The sequence below is a fragment of the Diachasma alloeum genome, unplaced genomic scaffold, assembly GCF_001412515.2.
Source record: "Diachasma alloeum isolate Michigan unplaced genomic scaffold, Dall2.0 Dall_scaffold_00483, whole genome shotgun sequence".
Taxonomy (NCBI): Eukaryota; Metazoa; Arthropoda; class Insecta; order Hymenoptera; family Braconidae; genus Diachasma; species Diachasma alloeum.
The window spans coordinates 17,689-34,108 of record NW_021680616.1 but is presented as its reverse complement, the minus strand read 5'-3'; the positions used below and the strand labels follow the sequence as shown (position 1 = coordinate 34,108).

Here is a 16,420-nt window from a genome sequence, read left to right as displayed (position 1 = left end):
ATGCCGGTGAAAAACGAACTCACTGAGTCTATAAAAAATATACTGATTTATTCGGTGGAATCGAACCACCTTAGCGTCACTTGTTACACTGTGTTAATTGTCACTGAAATTAATTCAAACTGTTCTGAATTTAACACTGGAGATTTTCTGAATAATATACTGAATAATAGGAGACTGTACTGAGAATTTAAATAGGAGATGTACTGAGAAAACAAAATGTCTCGAACGGGTGATGTACTGACGCTGTTCGGACAACCGAAAGTAGCCTTAGAAAAAACGATATACTGCTCGCTTAACTCATTTGCTACGACTCTCTACGACTGACTACTCTGAGATTCGGTGATTGACTAGGCCTGACCGTTGACCCGAGGTTTCCCGAAAATTTTCGTAAGTGGCCGATCTGTGGTCAACCGTTGATGTACTGAATTTTAACTGCGTTTCAAACAAACCATTTTTATAGAGCAAATAAAGATCTACAAAAAAGTTTATAATGAAAATTTGACTACTAGCCACAGATTCAGAGATATTCATCAAAAATCCAGCTGAGGGCTATTGCATTGAGCGCAGCAGGAGGTTTGAATAAGTTGCGCATGGCGCCAATCACGTGACTCATGGCACTGTCGCAGGGAGGGTAACAGCTGACGCGTTGCACCGACTGCTCCCAAATTGCTATTATAATTTATAATAAATTAACGGTACATTTTGGGCTATAAGTTCCTAACTCCCCCCGATAGGACATTATCTCAGCTACAAAGAAATATATTGTTTTTCCCAGCTGATGAGGTTAACTAAAGATATCTAGGATTGAAGACGACCTGTCGGCAATTCCCAATTGTTTATAACAAATTGTGAATCACCCCGGCAAATTTGAGCATATACTTTTTAAAACATTAATAATTACACTTTTAGCTATCGATTGGTGTAATTTGGTGCCCTTTGGTTAATTTCGATGTAAAAAATCTAATTTGACTGGACTGCTGTGCCAAATTTCCGCCCGATCGATCTCATGGTTTTGGAGAAAAAGTGATTCTTTTTAAAATCGTTTTCCTCAAATATCTTCAAAACTAGGAGACCTATTTCGATTTTTTTGCTTTCAAAATATTCGTTTCGATGGCTTCTATCTAAATCATTCAAAAAATATAGATCCGTTGATACAAAGTTTCCGAGATATGGCCGTTTTTTCGTTTTTTCATAAAAAAAAACTTTTGTAAACACTCTAGCTTGTGCAAAAATCAAGATATGAACTTGAAATTTAGACAGAATCTTTCCCTCATGATAACAATGCTTCGTATTGAAGATAGGTTCAATCGCATTAGTAGTTTCGGAGATATTCGGCTTTTTCTGAAAATTTTTTACATGGAATATCTTTAAAACTATGCAACCGATTTCAGTTTTCTTCAAAACATTCGTTTCGATGCTTTTTGTCTAAATCAATCGAAACATACAGGGTATCCTATTTGAAAAAATGCGGCCAAAGATCTCCTAAAGCGGGCAAGTAACAAAAAATTATTTGATACAAAAATTATAGGGTTTCGAGGCGAACATTCGATGGTTTCATTGTTTTGAGCTTTCAAGCTCATGCTTGCCAGCTGCAAGCACAAAGCGCTTTTTTTTGTGAAATAGCGACTGCATTTTTCACCTCAATGAAACTTGTTCACCTTGATGAGTTCCTTTCACATACCTCATCATTCATGTAATTTCCCCTAATTTTACTCGAAAAATACCAAAATACGAGTTATGTGGTCAAACTGAAGATTCAAACATCCTTGACGCACCTTGGTGTAATTGTTCCGTTGATCTGTTTACCAACAGCAGTTATCAAATGTAAACAATAACCAAAAAATTTTCCTACTACTTCGAGGATTCTTTTATTGTAATCAGTGACAATTCAACCAGAATCGAGTTAGTATCACTTGTCATTTCATTAAACAGATCACGATGTAGTCAGCCAGTTAAATTGTCGATATTTTACTGATTTTCGGGGAGCGTAGAGGAGTGTATCGAGCCGCTGCTCGAACATATCGAGAGCGGTACCGCAATCGCCTACATTATCCTACAGATTCAGTTATTCGGAAGATTGAAGGGAGTTCTAGAAGAGGGTGCTTTTTTTTCTCTTTCTTTTAGCGCAAGAGATGCGCAGCAGACTTCATCTCCACGTGGTGCATCCTGGGTCACGCTAAAAAAGTCTGAATCTCCAATTTGATCACGAAACTCGTTTTCGTGGCATTTTTCGAGTAAAATTGGAGGAAATTACATGAATGACGAGGTATCTGAAAACAACTCATCAAGATGAGCAAGTTCCATTGGGGTGAAAAATGCGGTTACCATAAAAAAAACCATTTTATGCTTGCAGCTTGCAAGCATAAGCTTGAAAGCTCAAAATAATAGATGCACCGAATGACCCCCTCGAAACCCAAAAAATTTTTGTATTGAACATTTTTTTGTTAGTTGCCCGCCTTAGGAGATATTTGGCCGCTTTTTTTCAAGTGGGACACCCTATACTATAACCAAGGAACAAATTTATCGATTGAGCTCAGTCTAAGCTTATAACAAAGGGGCTGACTCTACTTTAATTTTTAAAAAATTCTATTTCATCAAGACTTCAATAAGACATCAACATTTTGAAAAGGGTTCAAAGTGTCCATTTAATCCCACCGTCTCCCACTAATTTTTCTTAAATAATCACAAAATTGTTCGCATTTCACTGTCGCTTAATTTAGAGAATTTTTTTCTACGGAATGAAAACATTTTATGTTACACTAGGAGAAAAATAAATATTTTCGTTTCGAATTTAACTATTCACGGACATTTAATACTTGATCACACAATATTTTCGACACATCTCACTTTTGTCACATTCCAAACATACACCGATAACCTCACAAACAGTGCATAAACTACCTTTATGTCCGAGGTCCGCATATGAATATAGATATGGCGGGATGAAATGCGAATGTTCGACGCGAGAAAACAAAAAGAACACCGAGTCGATTTTCCGTTTCATTCTAATAAGTGATTTAACATGAAGAAGAACATTTCCCGTGGTTTTCCATAACAACATCACAACCCACATTCAAATGCACTGGTGGCAATACTTCAACGTTGGACATGAGGCTCAGTTGGACCGGCGCTGCCAACATTACAACTTGATTCTTCCACTTTATAATGTGAATCGCGAGAATGTGAATATCAACCCGTTGCTATGCGTGTATCTTTTATACTGTTAATCCAATAAATATCATAGTTACGCCGTTGACAAGCTCATAGGCGATTTATATAATGTAACTAACGACACATTCCCGATTTGTCTTCCCGTTTTCACTATACCGAATGTAAATCATTTAGAGGTAGTGGAGGGGGAAGTTCTGTCGTGTATAGATACGCGGTGCACTCGGCCTGATGTTTTGCTCAGTCGGTCAAAACTTTTCTTAGCTGATACGCTACCGTGTATCTCGATAACCCTGGCCTTCTCCTTTACTCTTATACACTCCTCCGTCCACCTTGCTATTTCGTCTCCTTCCTCATCCACCACTCCTCACTCATCTGCCTTACATAATTATTTTCTTATTCCCATTCACATCTCCCCCATCCCCCTTCCTTTCTTGTGTACTCTTGTGGCTTCTTGTATCCTTCACCAAAACCCTTCCGGCAATTTCTTTTCCACTTCTTCCCATTCCACTAATTTTAACCACGTTTCTACCGGTACAACAACATCCCATCTCCTTATCCATTCCTAAAAATATTTATCCTTCATCTCCATCCCTTTTACATTCCAAAAAGCCAGTCCCCCCCCTCTCCTGCCTCTTCTCGTATCCCCTTTCTGTCTCCCATTTTGTCGATTTCTCCCTACGGCATCCCTTTTATGTTCCTCCTCCCTCACTCCGTTCTTTCTCTTCGAACTCCTTCTCTTTCCTTCATTCAGCTCTTTCCTTCTCTCCAAACCTTTTAACCCACTACCTCCTATTGCCTTACCCGCCAACCCCCCCGCGGTTTCGGCCTCTTCGGTTTTCATCTACTCTTCATTTCTTTCCATTCCCCATCCTTCTTGTCGACTCTTCCCTATTCTCCTTCCACTCTTCTCCCCTCCCATTCATCATTTTCCCCGTTGCATTTCACATCTCTAATTCTCGGTTTATCCAAATCCTTTCTCTTCCTATATTCACCCTTCTCCCCTTCCTCCTTTCTGCATTCTCCACGTATTGAAACTATCACTGCATCTTCCTCTCCCCCGGTTAGGTCGTTTTCCAGCTTCCCAGCTGTTTTACCTCTCAGTTTTGCCCTTGTTCTTCATCACCCTCCTTTTCTCATTCATGTGTCCTAGTTCTAGCACGACTGACTCTCCTCGGCGTCCATCCTTAGGACCAATCTTGCTTATTGCTTTTGCTTCAACCTCTGCCTCCAACATCTCTGATAGCTAAACTTCTAGTCATTTGTGACATATTTTTATAAGATTATACGTATTATTCTTAAGCCCTTTTTTCATTATTTCGCTATCAAATCGATATAATTCTGTTCTCATTTATCCCGTGATTTCATTTCATTACAGCCTGAAGTAATTGAACTCCATGTAAAAATAACGAAGAAAATGCAGAGAACTCAAATGGCTCTTCTTGATATAATGAACTTCGTTATTAAGGAGCTTAAGAGATTAAATAAGTATCTAGATCTGGAGGACTTAACAGCCGAAAATGCAATTTCCAAGAACTTTTACAAACAGCTGCAACATCAACTCGATCCAATCTGGCATCAGCTTGGGTCTGCTACCAAGCAGCTCGTAACTGACTTGAAATTACTCTGCACTTTTCTCACGTGAGTGATCATCATTAATAACTATAATCAATAAACCATAGCTGGAGGTTCAATTTTCAAGAAACGTCAGCAGTGAATTGATCGTAGGCTTTTAATTGAAGCTATCCAAATATGTTTTACAATTTTGTATGGATTACATCATAAATTCGGCGATTTCCATTTACAAAATCTGTAAATTGGATTGCGTGAGAGAAATTTCAAATGGTGTATTATGTTATAAGTGCGTACAGAAATACTTTTTCATACGGTCGCGTAACACAATATTTTTTGTGATACCTGCCGAGTTGACTGTTTCGCGCGGTAATGCGTAAGGTTCCATGTGGAGGTGTGAATCCCGCACGACCTTTGAATCTTCCGCACGTCGTGCGGAAAACAACCGCTTTATGCACACTAAACCGTTCCGAAATGTACTCTTTCCAGGGGGGTATCACAAGAAATTGAGTAAATAATTGATATAGTTATAATACCATCATTTTTTTAGGTTCTGCACAAGGCTAGTTATTATGATCACCCAGAAAGTCGACTCTCGATTTATTATCAAATGTTGGCATTTCCAGGTATCTAGAGTCTAATAATGACTAACATAATAGGGTATTTCAAATCGAGTGCGTAACAATGCTTTTTGACGTACCGCAGGTGTGTAGCGCCCACCGAAGGCGAGTGCTGCACTCCCAAGCGTCAAAGAATACTTTCCCCACGAATGTCAAACCCTATTTTTCATCTCAATGTGTGAAAAGTGGGATTTTATGCATACGGAGCGTGCGTGAAAGTGATTACAAGTTTACTGGATTACTCGATTGGAAATGAAGGAAGTAATGGTTGGTAATTAAATGATTTCCATTTCCGGTAGTAATTTCTGATGACTTCGAGACATCATCGGAAATTAGTAGAAATCATGAAGGAATCAAGTTACTGCAGAAATAATTTAAAACCATCGATGAATGTGAAACCCAATTTTTTTATTCGATTTATTCATTCGTATAATCCCGTCTGACCTTCATGACCTTCTTATCCACATGTCATTTGATGCTTGCTATTACATCTAGGGTGACAAATGGGAATAGGTGAAAATTAAACTATCATAGTTTTGTTTATTGATGTAGGAAAGGAAGGATCATCATGTTTGTAGACACAATAGAGTTTGCAAATTTATTTACAATTAATTAGAGTTGCATTTCATTTTTTTTTAATGAAAATTCACACGGTGAAAGAATTGATCAAACACATTCCAGGGCATATGGCTAATGGTAAATACTTTCCAAGTGTCCTCCGTCAGAATTTGCGCAATAGTCAATTAGTCAATATTAGTTAATAGTCAGGCTTTTCTGAAATCTATGAAAGACTTCTTCAATTTTAGCTTGAGAAATATTAGAAACACCCTTCTGGATAGCGCTTATCAGAGCCTCTTTTGTCTGACGATTGTCCGCGTAATAGAAGTCTTTGAGATAACCCTACAAGAAGAAATCACACGGGTTCAAATCCGGTGAGTATGGTGGCAATTCCATCCTTGCTGGGGCGAAACGAGGATACCCTAAGTCGATGACACGATCACCGTATACTTTATGCAATGCAGCAAACATATCATTAGCTCGATGAAGTGTTGTACCGTCTTGGATAAGATAGAAATCCGTCACCGATCCTTTTTTCTTAGGGAATGGGAAAAATTTGGTTTCCAACATCTCTCGGTAACTCTGCCCTGTAATGGTCCCTTCCAAGATTTTCACATGTATTTGTTTGATCGACAGAGCTGCTCAATCTATAACTTTAGTAGGGTGGAGCGGTTTTGCTACTGATGAATGTGGATTTTTACTCCCCCACAATCGATAATTTTGTTTATTCACATAGCCATTAAGGTAGAAATGAGCTTCATCGGTGGCATTAATTCGATTGGCTTCGATTTCAGAATTTTCAAACATTTGCGTCAAAACTTTGCTGAATTCAAGTCGTTTTCCTATAGCAGCTTGCGTAAGCAATTGGTGGGAAGTGATTTTATAAGGATGAAGTTTGAAGAAATGTTTAATTATCAAACGTAGGGTCTCTCGGTTCAATTCTAACTTGGCAGCCACCTTGCGTATTCAATTAGTTGGATGATTTTTGAAATGTTTTTCCACCGTGCCCACTACTTCTTCCGTCATTACTGTATAAGATGGACCCGGAAGATCATGGCGACGATTCTGTAGGGTACCATAGTTGACAAAATTATCAATTACCCTACAAAAAAGAGCACATTGACTCAAAAAATTTATTGGGGACTAACCTAAAAAAATCTCATAGGAGAACTAAAAAATTCCTACCGTTTGAGAGTGGTTTCGCTCCCAATTCTGTGACTACCAAACTTATTACGAAAGCCTCTATACACATTTGTATAATTTTTTCCTCGGGAATAATAGCACTCAATGAGATACCCTTTTTCTTCGACAGTAAGCTCACTCATTTTGGAGAATATGGACTCGACCTTGGAGTGTTTCAACAGAATTTGCCAGGCTCCACGTTTTAACCTACAACACCCCGATCCCTGGTGACAAAGTGGAGAAGGAAATATAGGGGAAAAGTTTTCATCTATTCCCATTTGTCATCCTTATCTACAGCCTCGACAAATGGCAAAAACTATAATTTTTGGCGTGTAACATAACGTAAAAAGTGGAAACCATTTTCTATAACTAGAGCAAAATTTCATTGATTCAGAATTACCGTAGACAATTTCGAAGAATACTAAATTGATACGCGGGATTGGGACACAATAAATTAACAGATTGTATTCGTTGATGAAAGTTTATTATAAGGCACGTCTCTCTACTCGCGGCTAGCGTCCAACACGTCATGAACAGGAATGTCTAGTTCACACGTTACAACCGACCTGGGACGAGATCTGCGCATGCGCACGAAAACTATCATTATATTTTACTGAAAAGAATTATTATTATTTCAAATAATTGATTTTTCAGTTTTACAACTATAACATTTTATTATTATTATTATCATTATTATTCTTATTATTACAGGTATATATATCCTACTGTATATCGCCATCGTCCTTCCGGTGCAGCGTCCTTCGTGTGCGCATGCGCACGATCTCGTCCCTCCTTTCTTAGCGTACATTGATGTCTTATACTATGGATTATTGTTGAGGATAGAAATCAACCCATGGTCGTTAAGACGATTCCCTACTTATTCAGACGTCACATAGAATATATCCATCTTTCCCACACATGAATATCTAACCTTTACTTATGTATAAGAAGAACCTTACAAATGTAATAAATCTGAGTATATAATTATATCTGTTCATGTTTAATCAATCAGCCCATAATATCTAACAGGTTATGGGCCCAGGCACCAAAAAGAGATTAAGATAAATAATAGAAATATTATTTATATGAACAGCTCTCGATTACAATGTGAAAAGAAAAAGTTAGTGAAAGTCTAACATTGAGGTTATTTTAGCCAACGTGCAAAACAACAAGATAACACATCATGGAGGAGGAGACCACTAAAATCACAAAACTCAAAGGAGTCGAGAATTGGAGTATATGGAAGTTCCAAGCAAAGATTTTATTGAATGAGAAAGGGGCATATGATGTAGTAGACGGTACATCAACGATTCCAGTACTTGCTGCAGGGGCAAATGAAGCTCAGAGGACTGAACATAGTACACAAGTGGAAATATGGATGGCAAAGGACAAAAAGGCCCAAAAGATTATAGGTACAAGTATCTCAGACAAACTAGTATTACATATAATGAATCTGACTACCGCAAAGCAGATGTGGGATAAGTTACAGTCGATTTTCGAGCAAAAATCAGACACAAGTATCCATTTAATCCAACAGAAATTCTACAGTTATGTTAAAGACCCACAGGATGACATAGCAACACATATAGCCAAGTTAGAAGACCTTGAACATCGATTAAAGGTGTTGGGTCAGCCTATATCTGAAACTATGTCCATAACGAAAGTCCTAATGACTCTACCACCTGAATTCAGTCATTTCAATACTGCATAGGAGTCAACTGTACCTCAAGATAGGACGAAGGAGAAGCTCACAGCCAGGCTTGTGATAGAAGAAACGAGGTTAAACATTCAAGAGCCCGATGAGCATAACGCATTGTATGCAAAACATCACCCCAAAGATGACAGGAAGAACAGCAGTAAACAAGGTCAGGGTTCGAAGGAGAAAAGAAAGGAACCAGGACTCTGTCATATTTGTTATGAAGGTCAACATTGGAAAAGTAAGTGTTCTAAACAGGCAGAGAAACAAGACTCGTCTGAGAAAAAAAAAGAGGTTAAATCAAAATCTAAACGTCAAGAAAAGCCCATAGCACTGGTGGGAGAGTTGATCGCGTCTGTTGCCAGCATGACAAAGGCATTGAAGGAATGGTTTTTGGATTCAGGGGCATCAGACCACATGAGTAGCAACAAGGAGTGGTTTAATGATTATGAGGCATTTGAAATACCAAAGTTAGTGAGAATTGGTGATGGCAAGTGTATCCAAGCCTTGGGAAAGGGAAACATAAATATTATGGCATATACTGAAGGGCACTGGGAGCCCAGAAGCCTAATGGATGTGCTCTACATACCTAAGATGAAATTAAACTTGTTCTCACTTGGAGCTACGATGGATAAAGGTTTTGTCAATGTAACCGATAATGAAGGATGCAAAATAATTCAAGGAAATCGAGTTGTTGCAGTTGGTATACGAAGAGGAAAATTGTATCAAATGGCATTCAGAACAGGAACTGAAGAGGATTTTGATGATGACACAGGCGAACTACAAGTAAATGTGGCAGTTCAGGACACTTTGGAGCTGTGGTATCAACGAATGGCCCATCAAAACATCAAACAAGTAAGACAAACGTTAAAATTATCCAACATAATGATTGAACGTGATGATAATTTCTTTTGTGATGCATGTGTACTGGGGAAAATGCACAAACTTCCTTTTCTAACAAGCCAGTCCAACACGAACGAAATTGGAACAATAATCCACACAGATCTCTGCGGTCCAATGAGCAAGGTGTCACTAGGAGGAGCAAAATACATGATGGTGTTGAAAGATGACTACTCGCACTACAGAGTGGTAAATTTTTTGAAGTCAAAGAATGAGGTGAGTCACTACTTAAAGAAATTCCTGGCTAAATTTAAAAATAAAAATGGAAAAGATATCAAGATTCTGAGGTCAGACAATGGCCTTGAATTTACAAATGCAAAGGTACAGAAAATATTAAGAGAAAAAGGAATAACTCATCAAAAATCCGTCACGTACACACCCCAACAGAATGGCTCAGTTGAGAGGGAGAATCGCACGATAATAGAGGCAGCAAGGACATTATTGATAGCAAAAGGGCTACCAAAATTTCTATGGGCTGAGGCTGCAAACACAGCTACGTATACCTTGAACAGAGTAGGAAAAAGTACAGTACCAAACAAATCCCTCTACGAACTATGGACGACAACTGAACCAAAACTAGACAGACTGAGAGTTTTTGGGACAAAAGTCTATGCACAAGACTATACACAGTACAAAAAAAACAGAAGTGGGATTCAAAGGTAAAACCAGGGTTTTTTGTTGGATACGAGGACAATATCAAGGGTTATCGTGTGTATTATCCCTCATAAAAATCAATAGACATAAGCAGAGATATAATATTCAAAAATGAATTATCAACAGTCATGCAAGGAGAAGAAGATGAAGAAGATCCTGAAGACGTAAAAATAAATCTACGACAGATAGAAACACAAGAAATGGAGGATAATGGAGGAGCTCGTGACCAAGAAGATCACGACCATGGAGAATATGAAGACGACCTTGAAGAGGACAACCCTGAAGAAGACCATGGAGAATAATATGAAGAAGACCTTGAAGAGGACAACCCTGAAGAAGACCCTGGAGAAGATCACGAAGAGGACCCTGAAGGGGATGAAGAAGAGGTTCCTGAACTTAGACAGAACAATAGAAACCAAATGAACGATACAATTAACTTGGAAGACTCCTCGGACGACGAAAATTACGATTTGAGAAGGAGAAGTCAAATCAGGCCCCCAAATATGCTAAATTACGACGCAAATCTGAATTTCGCAGAGGAAAAGGACCCGAGGACACATCTTGAAGCGAAGAAATCAAAAGATGCAAGTTTTTGGAAAGAAGCAATGGATGAAGAAATGAGGTCACAAAATAAACAGGACTTGGACGCTAGTAGACAGACCTGAAGGACAGAACATCATTGACAACAAGTGGGTTTTCAGGAAGAAACTTAATCCTGATGGCTCAATCGAAAGATATAAGGCAAGATTAGTAGCACGAGGATTTACTCAGAGGCCAATGATGGACTACGAAGAAAGGTTCAGCCCTGTAGCCAATTTCGACTCCATACGGATGATCTTAGCTGCTGCAGCATCTAAGGAAATGACTCTAAAGCAGTTGGACATAAAAACGGCTTTTTTGTATGGAGATCTCAAGGAATGCATCTACATGAAGCAACCTGAAGGGTATGAAGATGGATCCAACAATGTTTGTAAGCTACAGAAGAGTCTTTATGGGCTAAAACAGGCCTCACGATGTTGGAATCAGAAATTCACTTCCATCCTGAAGAGATTCAACTTAAAACCAACAGATTCTGACTCCTGTGTTTTCATCAAGAACACCCCTGAAGGGATGCTGATCTTAGCAATCTACATCGATGACGGTTTGATAGTATTTACCTTCAGTGGCTTGATAAACGAATTATTAAACTGCCTCAGGACAAATTTAGAATTAAAATCAGGAGAAGCAACCCATTTTCTAGGTCTTCAAATAGAAAGATTAGAAGATGGATCGATTTTCATTCACCAGAGCAGTTATGCAAAGAAAATCATTGGGAAATTTCGTCTAGAGGGTGCCAAAACTCTCTCAGTTCCAGCGGATGAAAGCATTCTGGATTTATTGAAAGGAAACAGCGAGAAATCGGAGAACACCAACGCACCATACGCTGAAGCAATTGGCAGCCTCATGTACTTGGCAATTGGATCACGTCCAGACATCGCATTCGTGGTAAACACATTGAGCCAATACCTGCAGAACCCGAAGAAAGTTCACTGGGACAGTGTAAAACGTCTTATCAAATATGTCAAGGGAACGATGGACTACGGATTAATCTACAAGCCAAACAACAAACTGATAATGAAGCTGTTCACTGATGCAGACTATGCTGGGGACAAAAAGACACGAAAATCCACATCTGGATATGTCACAATGCTGGGGAATGCTATCGTCGCCTGGAAATCCCGAAAACAAAAGTTGATCGCCTCTTCAACGACAGAGTCAGAATACATTGCAGCATGTCAAGCTGTAAAACAATTGGTATGGACTGAGAGACTCTGGAGAGAGCTGGAGCAACAAACACCTGGTAAACCAATCTTGTATATGGACAGCCAGACTGCAATTCGACTCATTAAGAATCCACTACACAACTTCGAGTCAAAGCACATAGACGTCAAGTACAAGATCATTCAAGAACGTTGGAACTTGAACCAATTTCTATTGGAATATGTGCCCAGTCATGATCAGCTGGCAGATATACTGACTAAACCAGTAACAAGGGACAAATTTCAGAGACAACGAGAAGCCTTGGGTATAATTTAAAAAAACAATAAAAGTATTAATAAAAGACATTGTTTGATTTCAGAGGGAGTGTTGAGGATAAAAATTAACCCATGGTCGTTAAGACGATTCCCTACTTATTCAGACGTCACATAGAATATATCCATCTTTCCCACACATGAAAATCTAACCTTTACTTATGTATAAGAAGAACCTTACAAATGTAATAAATCTGAGTATATAATTATATCTGTTCATGTTTAATCAATCAGCCCATAATATCTAACAATTATATATATATTAAGGACCACAAGTTGGAGCCCTTTTCCAACACTCCCTCCCGACTGCTTCTGAGTCCTCCTTATGACAAGCTATCATCTAGTTTACGTACTCTTCTTTCCTAAACAGAGAGCAAAACAATAATTAAATATTTACATTCATTATTTTGTCGACTTGGCGCTTGTGCAATTCAAACGCCAGAGGTTCAGTAAACACGTCAGCCAATTGATCCCTGGAACTGATCCAGTTTACTTTGATCAAATTGAGTTTCACACATTCTTTGATGTGATGTGCCTTGACATCTATATGTCTCAATTCATTTCCCCCAGTAACTTCTGCCCTACTCGTTGTTGCCTTATTATCATACCACAATGTCATAGGTAACTGGGGTGGAAATATTAATTTCAGAGAATTGAAAATAGACAACATCTCTCGACTCGCTTCGCTCATCGCAACATATTCTGCTTGACAAGTAGATAGGGCTACATAAGACTGTTTATGAGTTCTCCAAATAGTTGAATCACCAAACAGTTTAGTTACAAAACCACACGTAGTCAATGATCCAAAGGAGGTTTGTTTCCAATCAGCAAAGCTAGCATCTGAGTACGCTTCAATCACATCAGTCTCACCTGCATATCTCAGACCTAGAGCAGTAGTACCCCTCAAATACCTCAGTACTCTCTTCACCTTTTTCCAATCCTTATCAGTTGGACTCACCTGGGTTCTGCTCAAGATATTGACCGCGTAGGAAATGTCTGGTCTAGTCGTACCTGCTAGATATAATAAACTATCTACTATTTCTCTGTATGAACAATTCATTTTCTCATCAGTCATAACATAAATCTCACCGGCAATGTCTGATTCTCTCAGTTTGCGCTCATGATCAGATGCCTGTGTAGTTAACATTGGAGTTCTTTGAGGATATGAATTTTCAAATCCGTATTTAATTAGTAGTTTCTGAACGTATCTTTTCTGACTCAATTTTAATATTCTGTTCTCTCGATCTCGTTTCTCTCTATATCTCTCTATATAATAAAAAAATAAGCCCAAAAATTCAGGCGACGCTCAAAATTCAGGCGACGCTTGATCCGGCCCATGTATGGGGGGTGCCCATATATGGGGGGGTGCCCATATGTAGGGGATGCTCGTATAGGGNTGTAGCGTCTCGCTACATCTACCGCGTGATGAGCTAATTCACCTCTCACACACACTTACACCTGAGGACCACACGCATACCTCAGGTGTCGCAATACTCCCGAATTCAGTCGTCCGGCTCTCACCGATCAGTGGACATCTCCACCTCATCTGTATATATATATTCATTACGACTCACTCATGTACATACATTCATACCGACAATAAACTAATCAGTTTAGCAACATTGCCTCGCGTTGTGATTCGATACCTTCCCGAACAACCACCACCTCGAATCCTACATTGGTTCCGGTACCGGGAATCGAACCCGGGCCTTCTGGGTGAGAGCCAGATATCCATTGGTTCCGATACCGGGAAACTGTGTGAGAGGCAGTTTCTCACTCAACATCAAAGGGAAGCGCGAGTGCAACAAGTGAAAACTCCTCGCGACCGCGTGCATTCATCATCAAAAGTTTTTACCCACCCATCCCAGTGAAGTTCATCCATCCTGGTGATNTTTTTTTATCATCGAAAGTTTTTACCCGTGCATCCCAGTGAAGTACATCCATCCTGGTGATCATCCACGTATCCTAGACTTTCCAGTGCCGCACATTCCACGAGTTCGAGTGTTAAATTTAATTCCCCGCTATAGAAAACCGTAAAATTTCGTCGCGTGGGTACTCAACGGCATTTTCAAACGGGCGTCTCGTGAATTCTAGAACATTCCAAGCGTCCGAGCGCCGAGCCTTGGTTTTGCTACGTCCTTGCGAAATCAAAACAAGTGCCAGTGGTTGGGCACTAACATCATGAGTGCGACAATTTTATTTTTGTGTTATTGTGACGAGTTCCAGCACATTGCTGAGCACCCAGAGATGTTTTACTGTGCTGGTGATAATAAAGACTTGTAGATACTTTATTTTTCTCTCTCACAAGCGTCGATTTCATTTCATTTCGGATAAACTGTGAGATGACAACAACCGCGCTAACACAAAGACAAAGACAACGGTAGCAACGAGCAGCTGGAGGACAGTGACACACTGGCATGAGGGAGAGAAGAAAGTAACCTCATGCCACTCTTCTCCGATGGCAGCGTTGAGAACATTGGGCCGACTCAACGAGCTCATCTCCGCTAGAGCATCGTCGAGAATCTAATACACACGCAGACATTACCTCTACCTTCAGGAGTGATGGACACTTTGTTGGTATGAGGCACATCAACGTAGCGAAAATGGACACCGCATCCGCGGCACGGGCGCAGGAGGCTGGTCACCTCAACCGTAGTCCCTTCGCATCTACACACGCCAACAGGATTTCACGGGCATCAGGGGATCTGGACCCTCGCCTACGATCCGCGGCGACTCCGCGACATGAGGGAGAGAAGAAAGTAACCTCATGTCGAACTTCTCCGATGGCAGCGTCGAGAACATCGGGCCGACTCACAGAGCTCATCTCCGCCAAACCTCAATGAGAACCTCGCCCTCTGGAATACGCGACGTCACATCGAACGCCGATAGACGTCTTCACCAGGGCATCACCTCTCTGACACATCATCGAGAGGCATCGCACACACCTGCATACACACACCATCGGAACACACGGCGAGGGTAAACAAACACACCACTCCAAGCTGACGACCGTCTCAACACATCAGCAACCTGATGAACAGCTCACGCCTAGCAGCAGCTAGGGTGTCGCATTCAACTCCATCATCAACGTACATATTAATCTTTCTGCTTTATGTTTCAGTTTAGAAAAACTGCGTTTTTCACTAAGAAGGGGAGTCATGTAGCGCATCGCTACATCCTCACTGAGACGCGTATCGCACCGCTCTCATACACACACACCTGAGGAACACACGCACGTCTCAGGTGTCGCAATCGCTCCCGCGCTAGCAGAAATTAGTCGTCCGGCTCTCGCCGATCGGTGGACATGTCCACCTCATCTGTATATATATATGCATTACGACTCACTCATGTACATACATTCATACCGACAATAAACTAATCAGTTTAGCAACATTGCCTCGCGTAGTGATTTGATACCTTCCCGAACAACCACCACCTCGAATCCTACAGGGGTGCCCATATGTGGGGGGTCCTTGTGACGAAATTCCAGGCGAATTCGTCACCTGCGGAACTCCAGGGTATTTATGTATAGAAAGAGAGAGAGAGAGAGTAAAATTTTATAAACCGTTACTTTTTTGTCGATATAAAAATATATACCGAGAATTAGAGCTACCTGCTACCTTAACTCTACTTCAGAGCTACCTTAAGTTCGGAAAACTACTTAAATTGATTACCTATCGCGTGAATCGATTCCCTAAAATTTTAGAACAATATTCATTAAATAACTTCATTAAATAAACCAGATATTTTGCAGATATTTCTTTTTTTCGAGTTATTTTTGTTGAGTTAAAGTTTAGTAATTTTGAGATTTCCCTACGTAAATTCGGTTAAGAATCAGAATATCACCGTGGGATATTTGGCCAAGATAATGTGCTACCCAGTGTTTTCTGTAACCCTTTTGGTTTGTCGATAGAGTGAGTACATAGGTCGAGTTGAAATGCTTGCGCTCCCTTGAGCGAGAGTGTTAGGGCTTTCAGTTGGAAGGCCGTGGAGACGAT

The 16,420-nt window shown here is 40.0% G+C and overlaps 1 protein-coding gene across 1 annotated transcript in view; it reads left to right on the top strand.

Moving 5' to 3' along the window:
- LOC107042511 (DNA repair endonuclease XPF-like) overlaps nucleotides 1-5,391 on the top strand; it is a 143,019-nt gene extending 137,628 nt beyond the window's left edge. The window contains exons 4-5 of the mRNA XM_015263580.1: nucleotides 4,547-4,809; nucleotides 5,367-5,391. Of these exons, the coding sequence (XP_015119066.1) occupies nucleotides 4,547-4,809; nucleotides 5,367-5,391 (288 nt within the window). The remainder of the gene's footprint in view (nucleotides 1-4,546; nucleotides 4,810-5,366) is intronic.
- The last annotated feature ends 11,029 nt before the right edge of the window (nucleotides 5,392-16,420 follow it).